The following is an 18,220-nucleotide window of genomic DNA, read 5'->3' as shown; positions in this document are numbered from 1 at the left end:
ACCCTGCTGCTACAGCGTGCCGATGTGGCTCCAGACGCTGGGACAGGAGCACACACGCCTCAGGGGACACGCTGAGTGCTGGGGGCACACGGAGGAGCCCTCTGAGCAGAGACTACAAAGATGGGGGAGGGAGAGGCCCACAGAGACCTAGAAGAAAAGTGTTGGAGGCACAGGCACACACGCTGTTTCCTGAAGCTTGTGCCCTGCGGTGCCATGTGCTGGCCACCCTCCCCAGCACTCTGACCTGTTTGTCTAATCTCGGCACTCTTGGGAGAGGGCCGGGCTTCTTCCTCAGCACAGCCTCCTGGGCCTCCTGGGGTGTAGGCTCTTCCCCACCACCGGCTCTGGCCCCAGGAACTCCACTTTTCCAACAGGTCTCAGCAAATGTTCCTTCTCCAGCAGGCCCTCCTGACCTGTAGGTGGAATTAGAGCCCAGGGGACTGTCGCTCTTCACTCAGGACCCACACCGCCCGGCACAGGGCCAGGCACTCCAAAACTGGGATGTCACACCTGGGGCCTGGCTGCAGCCCGGGCTGTCCACCTAAGGACAGGTGCTCTGGGCCAGATGCCTGGGGCTGACCAGGACCCCACATGTCAGCATCCCACTTGCTTACTCCCTGCGGCCAGGGCCTCGCTTGGGCCTCACAGCCTGGGGAGGACTCACCAGGTGGCTGCAGTGTGCAGAGGACACACACTGCTTCATTTCAGGCCCTGGGCAACGGGTGCTCAGCCACTATGCAGACAGGCTGGGGCGGTGGAGGGGACTGAAGAGAGGCAGGAGGCCAGCCACCCTGTTGAGGGATCTGCCCGCGTGGGCTGACTAACGCCACTCTTGTTCTGTTTTTTAAATGCAGTCGTGTGACTCTCTGAGTTACCAAAATCTCAATGCACATCCTGAGTGAAAACGATGACGTGGGGATCACCGTTCTAAATTTCCCCTAAATTTTCCGCAGACTTCAGGATTTCTCCTGGACGCCTACGTGAAACTGCTGTGCACATCTGATTTCAGTCACGTTCATCTATGGCTGGGCCAGAAGGGGAAGCAACTACAGGCTCCAGAATCCTCAATCCCAGGACCCGGTTTTCAAAGCAACAATGCTCTTCCGTCCAGAATTGGCCAGCTTGCAGAGCTCAGACCCCACCTGCCAGGCCTAAGGCCAGCTCAGTACCACCCACAAGGTTAATCAATGGCTTAATAAGTAACAACAAAGAACACAAGGCCCAACTTTAAACAAACAGAGCTCCCCAGCCTGCATCCTGCCTAAGACCCGGCAGCGTCTGTGCATGAGCTGTGTCCCCGCTCACCACCTCTAACGTGCTCTAAGGGCTGTCATGGGAAATGCTATTTACAATGGAACATGCCCACTCTGCTAAGCCCTGTACAGCCACCACCGAGTCCGGCCACCAACCTGTCCAGGCAACAGGCTCTGAGGGCCTGCAAAGACCCCGTAACCTTGAGCAGCAGAGGAGCCGGCTAGCCTGAGGTCTATGATGCCTGCACCCAGGAGATCCCTGGCCTATGGCTCCAACAGAGGAGCAAATGCCTACCTTTCAGAGACACCCCAGGCCTTGACTCTTATGCTAGACAGCTAGGGCTGCAGCATGGAAGGAAGGCACAGACCCCACAAATGACCCCCATCCCGCAGGGGGGTAAACTGCGGTCCAGAGGGTGGTACCACTGTCCAGCCAGTCCCCTCTCCCCAACCCGTGTCCTGCGCTGCACTCTGCAGCCACCCAGCCCATGCATGGCCAATACCAGTGAGAGTTCAGAAACAATACGGCCTGCCTCCCTACCCCGGCCCTCAGCTGCCTGAGGGACAGAGCTCAGACACCCGGAACCTCTGTACCTAGGCCTGCTGGGTGCCCACATGAACACGGGGCAGTGGGCAGCCTCCCCAGGTCTGCAGGCTGGCTCAAAACTAGCCCCAGCTCAGCCAATTCGAGGTATCCTGCTTCACTGCCCCAGGCCTGGGCCCTGCGTCCTCCAGTGACCTGCTTCAACACCTCCAAGTTCGCCCGCCCCCTGAGCTAAGCAACAGCAGGGGAACACCCACTCTGTGTGCTTGCTCTTGAATGGCTGAGCCCCAGGAACAGCACCAGGAGCTCCAAGAAGAGGGCGTGGAGGCAGAAGCCACATCCGCTCAGACCAGCCACTCACCAAAGCTAAGCTGTGCCCAGCAGATCACACACTTGGCAATTCCTGTCACACGAAAGCATCCAGGCCTCAGTGAATTCTTACATGAGAGACCAAATCCAGGAGGAGGAGAGGCAGGTGGCAGGATGTGTGTGAAGATCCCAGGACAAAGTGCAATCAGAGCCACAGTTCTGGGGCACAGACTCTGGTGAGTCACCTTCAAGCCCTGCGGGAAAAGAGGTCCAAAGCCTTGTGCATTTGTGGCATGGCATCAGTCCACCTTCCACTGACAACCTGTGAGCCTCGCCCTGTACACCCAGTCACTGGCAGACCCCATTCACTGGCCCCACTCTCACAGCCCAGGCTCACCTGGGGGGTCACTAACCTCACCTGCTCAATGACAAGAAGGGACCCTCCCCACAGAGATGCTAGATGGCAGGGCTAAGACCAGGGAGGGCCAGGGGCCACATACCATTAATCCTACACTCCAGGCCAAACACCACCTCAGAATCCTTCTTAACACAGCTCCGCTTCCTGTCAGGGGAAGCTGGCACGGATCACCATGTCATGTGGCTCTACAAACAAGGCTCTCGACTAGTGGGACCCTGTGCACAGGTAAGGGAGCAAGCATGGGCCTGGTGCCCTCCCCAGAGCAGGCAGGAGACAAGCTGGACATAGGCAACCAGAGCTGGTTGTCCTCGTCCCACTAGCCAGATCCACTGTGAGCTGAGCATATTTTGCTGGAACCAGCAGACATCTGTGAGCATCCAATACCAAAAATAGTACAACCAGAGGAGGAAGGAACACGTTTTTCTAGCTGTGGCCTGCCCCTGCCCCAGACATCTCCCAGCAGTCTCTCCACCCTGGGATGTCCCCAGTATGATCCCCCTTTGGACCTCCCCCTTCCCTCGAACTTCCCCCTACACGGTCCCCCTGCCCACCCTGCCACAGCTCAACAGTCCCATCCGATTCTACAAAGGGAGAAACGACACCAGATAACAGCAAAATCATGCCATTTCTGCGAACAGAACCCAGAAACCGCAGACCCTTGGCAGAGGCCTGCCCAAGAAGGCCTTCTCTAGTGTCCAACTCAGAATCATCTACAGATGGCACTTGTCAGAATCTAACTACAGGTGGCACTCGTCCAGAGCTGAGAAAGCTCCAAAGGTTCACCAAACGCCAACCCCCGGGCCCCCCCTGAGGACAGCTCACTCCTGGGGAGCAGGAGAGGCCTGCTGCCCGCCGTCTCCACACAAGGGACCCATCTGAAACCACCGTCATCTGACTGTTCCTCATGTCATGAAACACACATTCAAAAACACCGTGGGAACTGACCCCTTACTGGGCACAATCCCCCCTTGGAAGGTGACACCAGCCCCACTGTACACCCATGGAGCTGAGGCTGTGGGACAAGGAGGACTTCAGCCAGAGCCTGACTGGAATCAGAGGCAGACGCCCACCCTCCCAGCTCGGCCAGGGACGCGCACACAGCCCTTCCCACCCAGGCTGCACAGTTATGTTTCCAGAGTTCACCAGAAGGTCACAAATAAAAAGGCCAGGCCCACTGGAAGCTGTGCCAAGCCTGTCACTGTGCCTGAGAAAAGCTGTTCCCAGGAAACCCAGTGACTCACAAGAGGGGCAGGAAGCACTCGGAGTCTCCATGAAATTGGGAGGGCAGGCAGTCCCAGAGTGGACACCCTTGGGTTTGAGGCTCGATTTAATCTATGCTGATGTGACCGTGGGCCAACCACCATTCTCTAGATATCCCATCCATGAAATGGAGAGGCTGGACAAAAAGGACCCTCTGAAGCATCGGTCTAGCCCTGAGATGCAATGGCAAGCTGTCTGCCAGGGCTCACAAGGCTGCAGGCAACAGCCCAGGGACCAGGGGTCCGAGGCCTGAGCTTTCCCCCAGGACAGCAACAGTCTGCTAAACACACCCATCCCAACACTCCAGACCAGCAACTGTAGGCTTCTTCTGTAAAGAGCCAGAGAGTTAATGTCTCAGGCCTTGAGGGCCAAATAGTCCCTGTTGCAAAAACTCTGCCACCGTTGCAGTGCGAAAGCAGCCACAGACAACAGCACTGTGTCCCAATAAAACTTTATTTACAAACACAGGTGGGGGCCAGATTTGGCCCTCATTTTAGACTCTAAGGCTGACACTGAAAAAAGGAACACGCCGTAACAGTGCACTTCATCAGCGTCCTTATCCGATTCTGTTCACCTAAGATGGTGGCAAACTACCGAGGCCTTGGTCTTGGGGGTCAACAGCTACAGCAGCAGCACTGGGCACAAGAGACCTCGGATTCTTCAGGGCCAGAAAGAGGGCCCATCAGTTCCAGCACTAATCCCACACGTAAAGGGAGCAGTCAGAAGGGCGATGTGGCACTGGCTCACCGTCAGGACCTTGAGAATGTGGCAGGGAGGGACCCACCGTCAAGGGCGAGGCCAAGCTGAGCTTGCCCCCACTCTAGCCCCTGTGAGCTAGGCTGTCCTGACTCAATTCAGTGGGTTTTCCCCTTGTTGGAAGTGTTACACTGGGACCGTTAAATCACTCCCTCCAGATGTGGGGAGAACCACAAGGTCCACAGCAGGAAGCTGAATTTCCCCAAAAAGTCACCATGTAAAAAAAAAAAAAAAAAAAAAAAGGGAGGGAACTTCCAGTGGGTAAGACTCTGCACTCCCAATGCAGGGGACCCAGGTTTGATCCCTGGTCAGGGAACTAGATCCCACATGCCGCAACTAAGAAGCCCACCCGCCACAACTAAAAACAAAAAAGATCCTGCATGGGCTTCCCTGGTGGCGCAGTGGTTAAGAATCCGCCTGCCAATGCAGGAGACACGGGTTTGAGCCCTGGTCCGGGAAGATCCCACATGCCACGGAGCAACTAAGCCCATGCACCACAACTACTGAGCCTTCACTCTAGAGCCTATGAGCCACAACTACTGAGCCCATGTGCCACAACTACTGAAGCCTGCGCGCCTAGAGCCCGTGTTCCGCAACAAGAGAAGCCACCGTAATGAGAAGCCTGAGCACCTCAACGAAGAGTAGCCCCCGCTCACCGCAATTGGAGAAAGCCCGCGCACAGTAACGATGACCCAACACAGCCAAAAAAAAAAAAAAAAGAAAAGATCCTGCATGCCGCAACTAAAACATGCTGCAACTAAGACCTGGTGCAGCCTAAATAAATACATAAATACATAAATAAATATAACTTTAAAAGGAAAAAGGAACCTCCCGGCCCACTTACTCTCTTCAGGTTAGTAAGAGAAGGCAAGGTCACCCTGAGCCCAGGGCAGCATAACAGGGTGGTCACCCCAACCAGGGCCCTCGGGCCCTCTCAGATCAGCCTCCCCTGGATAGAGGGAACCAAAAGCATGGGGGCCAGGGTGCGCGCTGTGTGCGCGCACACATGCACACACACCATGCAAGAGGAGGGGAGGCAGAAGCAGGACTGGACAGGGAGCCCACCTGCTGGAGTCCCCCCCGAGGGCAAGTGGGCTGCATTTGCCCACAGGGTCCAGAAAAAAACACTGCTCCTCCTCCCCCTCATGCACCTTCACACAGGCCCTGAGGCCAGGTCAAGGGCAGGAGCGGGCTCAACGGTACTGGTGGTCTTGAAGGCTGAGGCTCAGCCTTCACCTGCCCAGTGCCCCACATAGGGCAGTGCCTGACCCTTGGGGTCTCCAGGCTGCTTCCCACCTGGAAGAAAGCCCATTTTCCGAAACAGTCCCCTTGTGATTCAACATGGGACACAAACTGCTAAACTCACAAAAGTTGGGTAGATTCTGCATAATCGGAGCTCATGACCAGGGTAGGGCCCAGCAGCCTCAGGTGCCCGAGCCCAGCCCCTCCCTGTCACATGACCTCAGGGCCTCTGTTTGGTTTTAGGGGGAGTGGGGAGCACAGAAGGCTTGCCTTTGGAAGGGCAGGAAGTGGTGAGGGTGGCAGAGAGCTGAGCTACCTGAGCTGACCCCATGTCACACACACTCCCACTTCTCCCTGGCCCTCAGCCCCCACTGCTTGCCCCCCTCAACAGGTTCTCCAGACCACCCAAGGTATGTACTAACTCTCCCAACTTAGAGACGCGGGTCCTGGCTGGGCCCAGGCTCCTACACCATCACTGCTATCTCAACTCATCACTGTTATCCTTCCCTTGTCACTGTCATCTCTACTGGACCACAGCTTCTCATTCAGGGTGGGGCCACACCTGCTCTCCCTGCCCTTCCTGTCATCTGCTCCCAGGTGACCCTCTCAAAATCTTCCCTCAGGCAGGACCTGAAGCCAGCCCAAGCCCACCTCAAGTGTGGGTGCCAACATGCCTCCATTCTGCTGGGGTCAGGCTCTCTGTCACCTTCACAGGGAACTCCTGAGCCTATCAATGGTCCAACAAGTGCCAGAGGCCCTTCAGACCTTAACTCTCACCAGAGAGTCACAAGCATCTTAGTACATTTTAAAGGCTCCAAGATCACTTCTCACCCGTCAGGATGGTTACTATCAAAAAAGGAGAAAATAACAAGTGTTGGTGAGGATGTCGAGAAACTGGAACCCTTGTGCACTATTGGTGGGAATGCAAAATGGTGCAGCCGCTATGGAAAACAGTATGGAAGTTCCTCAAGAATTTAAACATAGGACTTCCCTGGTGGCACAGTGGTTAAGAATCCGCCTGCCAATGCAGGGGACATGGGTTGGAGCCCTGGTCCGGGAAGATCCCACATGCCACAGACCAACTAAGCCTGTACGCCACAACTACTGAGCCCTGGCATCACAACTACTGAAGCCCGTGTACCTAGAGCCTGTGCTCAGCAACAAGAGAAGCCACTGCAATGAGAAGCCCGCGCACTGCAACGAACAGTAGCCCCAGCTGGCCGCAACTAGAGAAAGCCTGCGCACAGCAACAAAGACTCAAAGCAGCCAAAAATAAATAAGTAAATAATTTATTTAAAAAAAAAAAAAGAAGTTAAACATAGAATATGATCCATATGATCCAGCAATCCCACTTCTGGGTGTATATCCAGAAGAACTGCAAGCTGGGACTCAGATAACTGTTCACCTATGTTCATAACAGCATCATTCACAGCAGTCAAGAGGTGGAAACAACCCAAATGGCCAATGACAGATGAATGGATAAGCAAAAAGTGGTAGATCAAAACGATGGAATGTTATTCAGCCCTAAAAAGGAAGAAAATACTGACACATACTACACCATGGACAAACTTGAGGTCATTATGCTAAGTGAAATAAGCCAGTCACAAAAGGACAAATACTGTATGATTCCACTTTTAAGAGGTCCCTAGAGCCATCAAATTCATAGAGACGGAAAACAGAATTGTGGTTGCCAGAGGCTGGGGGAGGGGAATGGGCAGTTAGCGTTTAATGGGGACAGAGGTTCAGTTTGGGAACATGAACAAGTTCTGGAGATGGATGGTGGTGATGGCTGCACAGCAATGTGAATGTACTTGATGCCACTGAACTGTGCACTTAACAATGGTTAAGATGGCAAATGTATGTTATGTGAATTTTACAATTAAAGATAAAAAATAACAGGACTTCCCTGGTGGCGCAGTGGTTAAGAATCCGCCTGCCAATGCAGGGGACACGGGTTTGATCCCTGGTCCGGGAAGATCCCACATGCTGCGGAGCAACTAAGCTCGTGGGCCACAACTACTGAGCCTGTGCTCTAGAGCCCACAAGCCACAACTACTGAGCCCGTGTGCCACAACTACTGAAGCCCACACGCCTAGAGCCCGTGCTCCGCAACAAGAGAAGACACTGCAATGAGAAGCCCATACACTGCAACAAAGAGTAGCCCCTGCTCCACGCAACTAGAGAAAGCCCGTGCACAACAATGAAGACCCAACACAGCTATAAATAAATAGGAGTGGTCTCAGCTATATATGGTTTCACTCTTAAAAAAAAAAAAAGATAAAAAATAACAATAATAAAAAATTTTTTGTAAAAAGGCTCTGAGAGATCCCAGGTAAAGACTGGGGTTGGCTGGTCTTAGCACTCCCAAGGCCTCCCTGACCACAACGCTGCCCCCAGTCCTGCCTGTCACAGGAGGAAGCCCCCAAGGGAAAATGTTCATGCATAGAGTGAAATCAGCCATGGGGTCGAGCCTTCCACAGGGAGCCCCCAGGAAGGGGCTGCAGCCGTCTACACCCACACAAAGCAGAGGAGCCACAGCTACTCACTCAGGGCTTCCCTGGATGATGAAATTAACCCCAACTTCCGGCTCAGGCACCCCTTACCCCCAACTTCCTCTGGCTGCTCCACTCTCCCAGCCTCCCTCCCAGCCTCCCTCCTTCAGCCGCTCTCTCAGATCTCACGCTGACATTCTAGGCCTTTCCCGGATGGTTTCACTTGCCCTGCTTCCTGAGGGCACCTCCCTCCCCATCGCCGCTGCATTTCTCCCACCTGGCAGCCATCATCACCATGCCCTCGGCTGGCCTCCCCCATAGGGATGTGGGGACTGCAGGGTGAGACCAAGTCAGTCAGTCTAATAAACAGGACACGAAGGCCACAGGCACACATCCAGATGGGGAGAGAGGTAGGCCAGGGACTCCTCAGGCCTCTCATGCCCGTGTCCTGCCACTCCTGTCCAAAAAGAAGCCGAGGGGCCCAGGAAAGGGAAGGGACGGACGGGATGGCCCCTCGTTACCCGGCTTTTGCACACCTTTGCCAGGGCCACACTCAGCCAAGCTGGATGATGGAAGGGCCAGGAACCCCTCCTCACATACCTAGGGAACAGCATTCTCGAATGGAGAGAGGGTTTGGCCCCTCGAGACTGCCCTTGTGTGACTCCCCAACACTCACAAGCTTGAGCACAACCTGAAGGCAAAGGTGGAGCCACCACACCCTGGGCTCTGGCGCTGATTCCTCACACTCTGCCGGCAGCGGCCACCAGCCCAGCGGGCTCAGCAGCCATCCCCAGGCCCAGCCGGACACGTCTCCAGAAACCCGGCCACGACCTCCTGTCCCTCCTCAGCTCCACCTGGCCTCTGCTCACTGCCTGCTCCACCAGCACTGCCCACTGAGGCCACTCGCGGGATCAAGAAGGGGGATGCATGAGAGGGCCCAGCTCCCTCCGACACAGTGCGGTGGACTTCCAGGCAGGAAAGTAGCTAAAAAAGACTGGGGAAATCCATTTAATCTAGCCATTCTTTATTTTACAAAAAAATCCTTGACAGTAGAGGTAAAGAAATGGATATTTTAAACTCTGAAGGGCTTCACTTCCTCAAGTCATTTGTAGAGTAAGCCCGCACGCGCGCACACACAAGGGGGCAGGAGTGGTCAGCATCCACACGTTTCGCCCATCTGACCTGGGAGGCCACTACAACTGCAGGTGTTGCTTCAGCCCAGGAAACTGAGGCTTGGGAAAGAGCCAGCAGCCCGGGGCCCCCAGGCTGTCAGCAGGACCTGGCTGGAGCCAGGCTACCTGACCCAACGTGTAGCATCCTTTGAGGGAGGCACTCCCTTGTTAGGACACCCTCCCTTAGAATCTAAGACAGACACAGGGGCAGCAAGGCAAACAGTGAGGAGCTGACACCCTCCCAGTACGCCTGGGTTAGGAACCGGGGTAGGTGGAAGGGCACGTACTCGGGAAAGGTGTCCTGTGCCAAGCCTCAGTCTCCCTTTCTGAAGGTCTACCAGGAGAACACTGATGATGGAGCAATGATGTGGAGCATTAACCACAGCCCTTGATCATAGGCAGCTCATTAATTTCTTGAAAGCAGAGCACTCCAAGGCGGGCTGAACTTCTCCAGGACCTCCTGTTATGGAGTGTGCCTGGGAACCCTGGGAAGTGCTAAGCAAGCCTTGGGCCCTCGACCCAATGTTATCTGCACTTGGACGGCGTAGCCCACCTGCTCGCCTGCCCATGAGGCTGACTTGGGCTGACACTGACACCCAAATGCTGTCTCAGGGTGCAGCCCCTACGTCCAGGCCCAGCCTTGGCTCCCCCAGTGTCCAGAACACCCACTGTCCAGAAATTGGTCAATGCCAGCACAATAAAGGAAACCTGCTATCCAACTGCCCCTGAGCAACGAACACAATCCAAGAACCAGAAAAAGAAAGGCTGATGGCTTCCACAGCCGCCACATCCGTTCTAAACCACCTTCAAATTGCACTGGTTAGGACACTGGCAAGAAACTCATGACATCCACACCCTGAGACAAAGGCAGCAACCCAGAAAGACACGGGCCCTGAAGCAGCATCACCACGGCTGCACACGCACGTCTCCCACCTCGCCCCACATCAATGACGATGATGCTGATGTTGTTCACCCACCACAGACCTGCAGCAGCTCTCTGATCAGCCACAGTCGCCTTTCCTCCAGCCAAGAGTCACTCCAGAGGTGACCATTAGCGTCTCATCAAGCCCTGCATGACCCGACTCTCACAAACCCAGCTCAGGCATGACAGTAAGCCGAGTGTGCAAAGACACTTCCGTCCTATGGCCAGAATCAGGAAAGGTTAGAAATGTCCACCTCCCCCAACCAGGTACAGGTGGCAGCCCAAATACTTCTACATCTGTCCCCTTGCCGAACCCCAGTGGACCCCAGCTCAGGCCATCAAAGTCTCCACCCCCAGCCTCCCCACCTCTAGGCCTGACCTCCCTGAGCACCCAACACCACAAACCAGACCATATCCCTCCTGGGCCTCGATTTCAACATACAACAGTTGTACCGTTCAGCACCTGCAACCTCCAGCTCCACTCGCAAATGCACAGGTACACCAGGAGTGCCTCTCACTGCAATTCAGCATCTCTGCACAGCCCTCAGTACCGGACAGCAGACTAGGACTAAAGCCACTAAAAAACAAAGTTTAGCACTGCAATAAAAAAGAACCAAGACCTAAGATTATATGCGAACACCACTGTGATGTCCACTTCCTCTGGATGCAAGACAGAGGAAGGCGCTGAGGTGCCAACAACAGCCCATGGAACAGGGAATTGCTAGTGTTCTTCACTGAACTCTATAGCTTTTGTGGGAAAAAGAAAGAAACTTTTGACATGTGTCGCTTTTAAACAGGAGTTCGGTGACCCCACAAACTTCACAGACATGCGAGGCCCCCTCCCCTCTGGAGGGGTTGTGGCGAGTCACCAATGCACCCCTTGGACCTGGTGACTCAGCCAGGAGCCGCATCTCAACGTGGCCAGGGAGGGACCCAGCTAGGAGGATATAATTAGCATCAGACTCCAGTGCAGCCACTGAGTGTGGGAACAGGAGGTCTCCCTCTGAATGGTTCACTTGGACACCAGCTTCTTTATTAAAAAGCAAAGTGATAAAACTGCACATGGTGGCTGTCTGTGTCACTTACTGCACTGCAGATCAGAGGATGTTTGCAGGGATTGTTCCAGAAAGCATCCCTGTGGTCTCTGGGTGACTGCAGAGTGGCCACGTATCGCTAGAGATGAGATCTCAGACAACTCCAGGCCATGCGAGTCACAGACCAAGGAGAAAGTCATAAAGGCAGAGAGCAAGGGAGCAAGGCCCTACAAGTGAAGGACCCAGGGGGGGCAAAACCCAAAGGCACAGGATGGATTTCCAGCCAGGCACGTTGAGCAGGGCTGTTGCCATGAAGAAGCAGATTTCCCAAAACCAGGGTCTGCTCCAGGACGAGAGATGCACGGAACAGGAGAAACAGTCCTGTTTTTCAAGGACTCCCCAGAGATGTCACAATCCGGGTGTGATGTCAAAACTACTTCAAGGGTGATGAACTCTGGCCTTGCCGATGAGTCAACAGAGGGTGGGTTTCCGAGAGCCACCGGCTGTTTACACACAGTCACCATGGTGAATGGCTGCCGGAAGCCTAGTCAAGGGTCACAGTGGCAGATGCGGGGCTTGGCCCCTCACACAGCCTCATAGGCCATCTGCAGAAATGACCAGCACTTACTCCCTACCCCAGGTTGCTTGCTTTCCCTCAGTACCTATGAGACACGTGCCTCTGGGAGGGACTCACCCCACCCAGACCTACTGAGTGCCCACCTTGAAACACACAGGCAAACCGAACCCCTCGTCATGCTCCCTGGACACCCAATGGGCCAGCCCCCCAGTCCACTCAGCCACCACCCTTCAGAGGAGGCAAAGCTCAAGGCCACACCACGCATTCCAGCCAGGATGCCCGGTTTCAGCCCCATCCCAGCTGGGAGACTCCTTCTGGTGACTCGGCCTCCCAGAGACTTTACCTGTTCCTCACCTGAGAAATGAGAAACCCCTCCCCACCACAGGGCTGACAGCCAGGGAACAAGATGAAGTACATGTACAACTCAGGCCAGCGCTGGCATGCAGGGCACACTCCCCAGGCACTGGTTATCACCTGCAGGCTTTTCTCAGGGGAGGAGGGCACGGTACAGTCAAAGCTGGCAACTTCAGGAATTTGCATGGCCCACTCATGTCACCAATGCTCCCAGGACCCCTGGGATGCTGGCATGTCATGAGGACTTGAGACCACAGTGGGACTCCCTTTCATAGGTGTGGCTCAAACTCCCGCCCAACGGAGAGCAGCCTGGGCCAGTGAGGACAGTCAGCATGACCCTCAGGCAGTCAACGCTGCCCCTCAGAGCCTCAACTGCCCCTAATGAAACAGTGGGAACAATAAGCTAGCCTTCTGCACCAAGACTGTCAAGAAGATGACACTGTGCCCTGCGACAAAGGGCTTACAGGGGCCTGGCCAGAGGCCAGGAGGGGCCAGCGAATTTGGCTATTCCTGAAGACAGCTCGGGGACTTCCCTGGTGGCACAGTGGTTAAGAATCCGCCTGCCAATGCAGGGAACACGGGTTCGAGCCCTTGCCCGGGAAGATCCCACATGCTGCGGAGCAACTAAGCCCGTGCGCCACAAGTACTGAGCCTGCGCTCTAGAGACCGTGCTCGGCAACAAGAGAAGTCACCGCAATGAGAAGCCCGTGCACCGCAACGAAGAGTAGGCCCTGCTCGCCGCAACTAGAGAAAGCCTGTGTGCAGCAACGAAGACCCAACGCAGCCAAAAACATTAAAAAATAAAGACAGCTCACGTGAAAACAGACAGGGCTGGCAAGAAGCGACCCTAGCTAGGGCCGAGTGGGGCGGCCCCCCCCAGGAAGGAGGAGAGAACCCACCTCCTGGGGCCTCACAGTGGGAGGGGAGTAGAGGCTAAATTAAGGTTCCTCCTGCCACCGGTGGCCAGGCTGACACCCACGCAGCTAGCCCCTTAGCAGCAGGCAAGCAGCCCCTAGCGTGGGTCCAGAACAGTCACAGAGTATTGTTGCCAGACCTCCTCTTCCTAAGCTCGTCCCAGGAGACAGCCCTGCAGCTGCCTCCATGTCTTTACCTGGGCCTTGCCCCCCTGCCCAAACACCCTCCCCAGCCCCCTCATGTCTCAAGGCCTATGCATGTGACATGTCTGGAACCCACACCCCTTCACCCCAGGGGACCCCTCGCCCAGCAGACCTCAGCTCTGGATCATCTGCTAGGCAGCGCCCTTTCACACTCACCCATTTTATTTCCTTCCTGACAATGACTGCTTGACAAGCTCTTCATGCTGATTTCTGTGCCACCCTGTTCATCATCTGTCTCCTGCCTCTAGAATACCAGCTCGAGAGACTGGGGACCCATTTGGTCACTTATAAATGTCCAGCCCCTGGGCAGTTGTCCCTGTACAGACCAGGCACTCAATCAGATTGGGAAAATGTAGGAGCCCAGGCTCTCCCATAGTCTCTGCTCAAACCTCCAGGTGGGAACCAGCCCTGGGTACCGACACCAAGTGCTGAGAACCTGGGAGGGGTCAGGGCTGCACTGAGAGCCGCACATGTGCCGAAGGAATCCCGACAGCCCTGAGAGGAGGAGCCAGAGCTCAGAGAGGGCAGGGCCCAGGACCCTCAGAGTCCGGAGAGAAGGATCTGGAGCTGGGAGGGGTCAGGTACTGGGACCCTCAGAGCCCTGAGAGAAGAATCCAGAGCTCAGAGAGGGTTGGGCACTGGGACACCCACAACCCTGAGAGAGGAAGGATTAGGAGCTGAGAGGGCTCAGGTACTGGGACACTCATAATCCTAAAGAGAAGAAGGATCCAGAGCAGCCACTGGGATCCTCATAGCTCTGAGGAGGAGGAGCTGGACTGGGAGGGGTTCAGGCACTGACCCCAAGGCCTCATGCAGGTAGAGCCGAGATTCAGAGATTCAAACCCAGATAGGCTCCAATTCCCAGGTGCTGGGCCCCTGCCTGGGCCCTCTATTTTTGCTGAACAACAATATGCTACTCTTCATCAAAGACCTTTTAATCTGGGAGAGGGGAGGATCACTCGGTAACAGAGCCCACCAAATCCGACAATGAAATACTCAGGTGGTCGAGGGAGGTGCCCCAGGGAAGGTCACTTCCGTAGAATCACTGTCAGGGACACTTCTCTGAACAGGCGCATGATGCTGTCTTCGAAAGATGGGTTGTGTTTATGCTTCTCCTCTCTTCTCTCCCGGAAGTAACCCATCACAGTGAAAAGGGAGATCCATGGGAGTGCCTTGGGATGCACTCAAGACTGCGTGAAGACCAAGTCTGGACAGTGGCAGCTGCACATATGACTACATCTTTACCTTCCACCATGTTCCAGGCTGGTCACTAGGTCTGTACAAAGGCAGCTCAGACTCCAGACCTCTCTGGAGAGGGAAGCTGTCAGGGACTTCTCCGGCTACTCCAACAGCTAGGCTCCCAGGAGCCACAGAGAAAGTTTTGAAGGATGCTCCTCTCCAGTCCCCTGCCACATCTGAGTCTGTAAAAACCTCTCTGCAATTACAGTTGCCCCTTGAACAACACGGGGGTTAGGGGCACCAATCCCCGAGCAGTCAAAAATCCCTTATAAACTTTACAGTCGGCCCTCCATATCCTGAATGCTGAATCCGCAGATTCAACCAACCGTGGGTCCCCTAGTACTGTAGTATGTGTTCAGTGAAAAAAAATCCACATACAAGTGGACCCGGGCAGTTCAAACCTGTGTTGTTCAAGGGGCAACTGTAAAAAGTAAAAGTAAAAACCCTCCCCACAAGTTGCCACTGGCAAACCATATAACCACAGCACTAGAGAACAGAAAACTCTAGACGCTACTGACAGTCAAACATATGAAGTTTTGTTAATAACCAATACACTTCACTAGTCACACAACAAGTTCTTCAAGTCACCGTCCCCATGCCTACCATCCAAGAACACTGAGTGTGCCCAAGCTGCCCTGATTTTACTTCAGTCCCCTACACTGCCCACTGGATAAGATTAAATACAAAACTTCCAAGTAACTTAAATTACAAGTCAGCCTCTGAGAAAAATGAAAGTTTGAGTCACCCCCAAAATTTAGCCCAGCCAGCCAAGTTAACACGAGTAGCTTGAGAAGGAGAAGCTCTTCGAGGGAGCCCCTTCTGGCTGATCAACACAGACATACACAGCTGGGCTCTCCGTGGGACGAACTTGAGTCTACAGTTATACCTTCACCCTCACAGGAGGAAGATCCAGCTTAGGGGATGTAACCAACACCCTAAATTAAAAATAGCAGCGTGACAGCATGAGGTGGACGCACAGGCGGGCCTTCCGGACGACTAGATCAAGGGAGGGCAGCATGGCAGGGAAGGCGGGGCTCCGAACTCACAGTGACCAGGTACCAAGCTCACCTTATTTACATGACGCATAAGCTCTCCCCCAGCTGTTTCTAGGAAAGCCTGCCTTCCAGGGGAACAAGTCAGAATTGCCCAGGGAAAAAGACTCCCGGCTGGAATTCCTCAAGGGAGGTTCAAGCTGGCCACCGTGCCCCCTCCTCCTCACCTGCAGTGGCACCCCAGCCTCACCTTGGGGAATCCCTTTTGACAAGGTGAGATCTCACTCTTCCAGAAAGATGAAATCCCGGTTCTATGAAGGGAAACTGGACACGAGGACAGGAAGGAAATTGTCCAAAAAGTGGAAGAAGAGCGGAAGGGTGGGCACTGGGAACAAAAAGGGGAAGAAATTCCCAGCTAGCTAATGGTGCAGAAAAGTCCAGGGCAGGAAGAAAGCCACATTCCTTCCTAGTTAGTCTCTCTCCTCACCCGCCCGAGGCCCCCCCATCCCCAGTACACACGCGCACACACACGCACACGGCAGGGCCCCCTGAACCTGATGCCCAGACCCCTCCCCCTAGAGCCACTGACTATGAAGCCCCACTTTCCAGGAAAGGAAGAGAAAAAGGGCTCCCAAACCACTTCCCCTCAGGACCTGACCACTGGGCACCTGCAACTTCTGTCCCAACACAGGAGGAGGGCGCCATGACACAAACAGAAATGGGAAGAAGCAGTTTCTGACCACGGCCCCAGATGTGCCCCGAAGTCAGGCCTGAAAGAAGGTACAAAGACGCCTCTCCCCAACCCCCCGGGCCAGGTGGCAAAACTGAAACGCCTCGAACTTCCCGAGATGGGCCCAAATCAGCCCCTGAGAAGTTTGAGAGTCAGCAGCCAGGTGCAGTGGCCAGAGCTCCTTCCCAGGTGCCCACAACAGGCTCCCAGCTTGGGAGAGGCACCATGCCAGCAATTCCCCCCCAAAACACTCCCACCTTCTAAAGGTGTCCAGTGATTCAGGTTCACCTAGGGAGCTGGGGACAAGCTGTCAGGTTCTGCCCAAACTCCCCTTCACAAGAACCAAGGGTAAACCCAACTCCAGGGGCCTCAATGGAAAGCATCAAAGACAGCCCCCAAGTGTAGACACAACCTCCGCAAACAAACGGAACAAGACCCACAGATGCCCCGACAGCGGTGCCCCACTGACCCACTCTGCCAGCGTCCTAGACGGAAAAGCTGCTCCCCAGGAGTGCAGTCAGCCATCCCTACCAGCCACCCTGCAAGGAGCCAGACTGAGAAGTCCCAAACCCCCACCTCCCGTGCTCGGACGGCGCTGCCTCCACCCCCTCCCCTGGTCAGGTGAAAAAACCAGTTCCTGCCCAGGTGCCTGGTAAGTCGGGAAAGGCCCCGGACGCCTCCAGGTGCCGACACAGACGTCCCCCGGACCAGGCGCGCGAGTTCGGGCCCCTCGGCCGCCCTGGGCCGCCCGCCAGGGTCGTCTCCCCGCGCCGAGGCTCCCCGCGCTCCGAGCCGGACAGGCGCCCACCCCGCGCCCCACCGGCCCAGGAACCCGCGAGCAGCACCTCAGACGCCGGACCCGAGCCCCCAGGCAAGGACGCCACGGAGAGGGGCGCGCGAGGCCGACCTGCGCCCGACGTCCCCGACGGCCGCGCCAAGCCCCGTGCCGCTCACCTGGCTGGCGCGGTAGCTCTCGAAGGCCCTCAGGGCACTGTCGGTGAGCTTCCGTGGAATACGGACACCTTGCTGCCGTCGCTCACTCGCCCGCACGACAGCCCGTAGCTCCGAGCCTCCTTCAGCGCCGCCATCTTGCGACCATCGCTCCCCGCCCTCCCCCTTCCCGGCTCCAGGGCCGGAGGCGCGCCGGCCACGCCCCACCCCGCGCCCGCTGACGTGCTGCATTATTCATGAGACGCGACTGGCCACGCCCCCTCTCGGATCCTACGCGAACCACAATCGCCGCCGCAACCGCCGCCGACGTGCTGCATTATTCGTGAGACGCGGCTGGCCACGCCACCCTGCGGGCTAGTGAGGCCCACAGTCACCGCCCCGACTTCCTGCATATTCATAAGGCGCGGATGGCCCCACCTCTCAAGACTCTAGAGGTGTCCACTTTCGTGCCCGGACTCCGCCCGACACGCGCCCACCTTCAGGCCCGCCTCAATGTGTATTATTCATGACGCTGACAGCCAGGCCCGTCGAAGCCCCGCCCACCAGCCGCTGACTGTATTACTTACGCGGTCTCTCCAAGTCTTCCGCCTTTGGCTTCTGTTGAGAGCCCCAACGAGGGCGCGGAGGGGGCCAGGCCGGCGCAAAGCACGTGGGGGGGGGGGGGGGGGGGGGGAACCAGCAGCAGGCTGGGGGGGCGTGACTATACAAAGCGGGCGCGCGTTGGACGATGGGTTGGGCTGGTGGGGCTTCCCTAAGGTTGTTAGGGAATTGTGGGGGCTGGTAAACTTTGCTGGCAGTAAGACTAGACTTTTTCTTTTTTTAATATTTATTTATTTATTTATTTATTTATTTAGGCT

At 55.7% G+C, this 18,220-nt stretch overlaps 1 protein-coding gene across 1 annotated transcript in view; it reads right to left on the bottom strand.

The window, feature by feature from the left end:
• ELL (elongation factor for RNA polymerase II) overlaps window positions 1–17,971 on the bottom strand; it is an 81,285-nt gene extending 63,314 nt beyond the window's left edge. Inside the window, 2 exon segments of the mRNA XM_036845570.1 lie at window positions 17,367–17,419; window positions 17,422–17,971. Coding sequence (XP_036701465.1) covers window positions 17,367–17,419; window positions 17,422–17,500 — 132 coding nt within the window. The 5' untranslated portion in view covers window positions 17,501–17,971.
• Between the last annotated feature and the right edge of the window lie 249 nt (window positions 17,972–18,220).

This window comes from Balaenoptera musculus, chromosome 3 (genome assembly GCF_009873245.2).
Source record: "Balaenoptera musculus isolate JJ_BM4_2016_0621 chromosome 3, mBalMus1.pri.v3, whole genome shotgun sequence".
Taxonomy (NCBI): Eukaryota; Metazoa; Chordata; class Mammalia; order Artiodactyla; family Balaenopteridae; genus Balaenoptera; species Balaenoptera musculus.
This window is presented reverse-complemented; position numbering and strand designations above follow the sequence as displayed.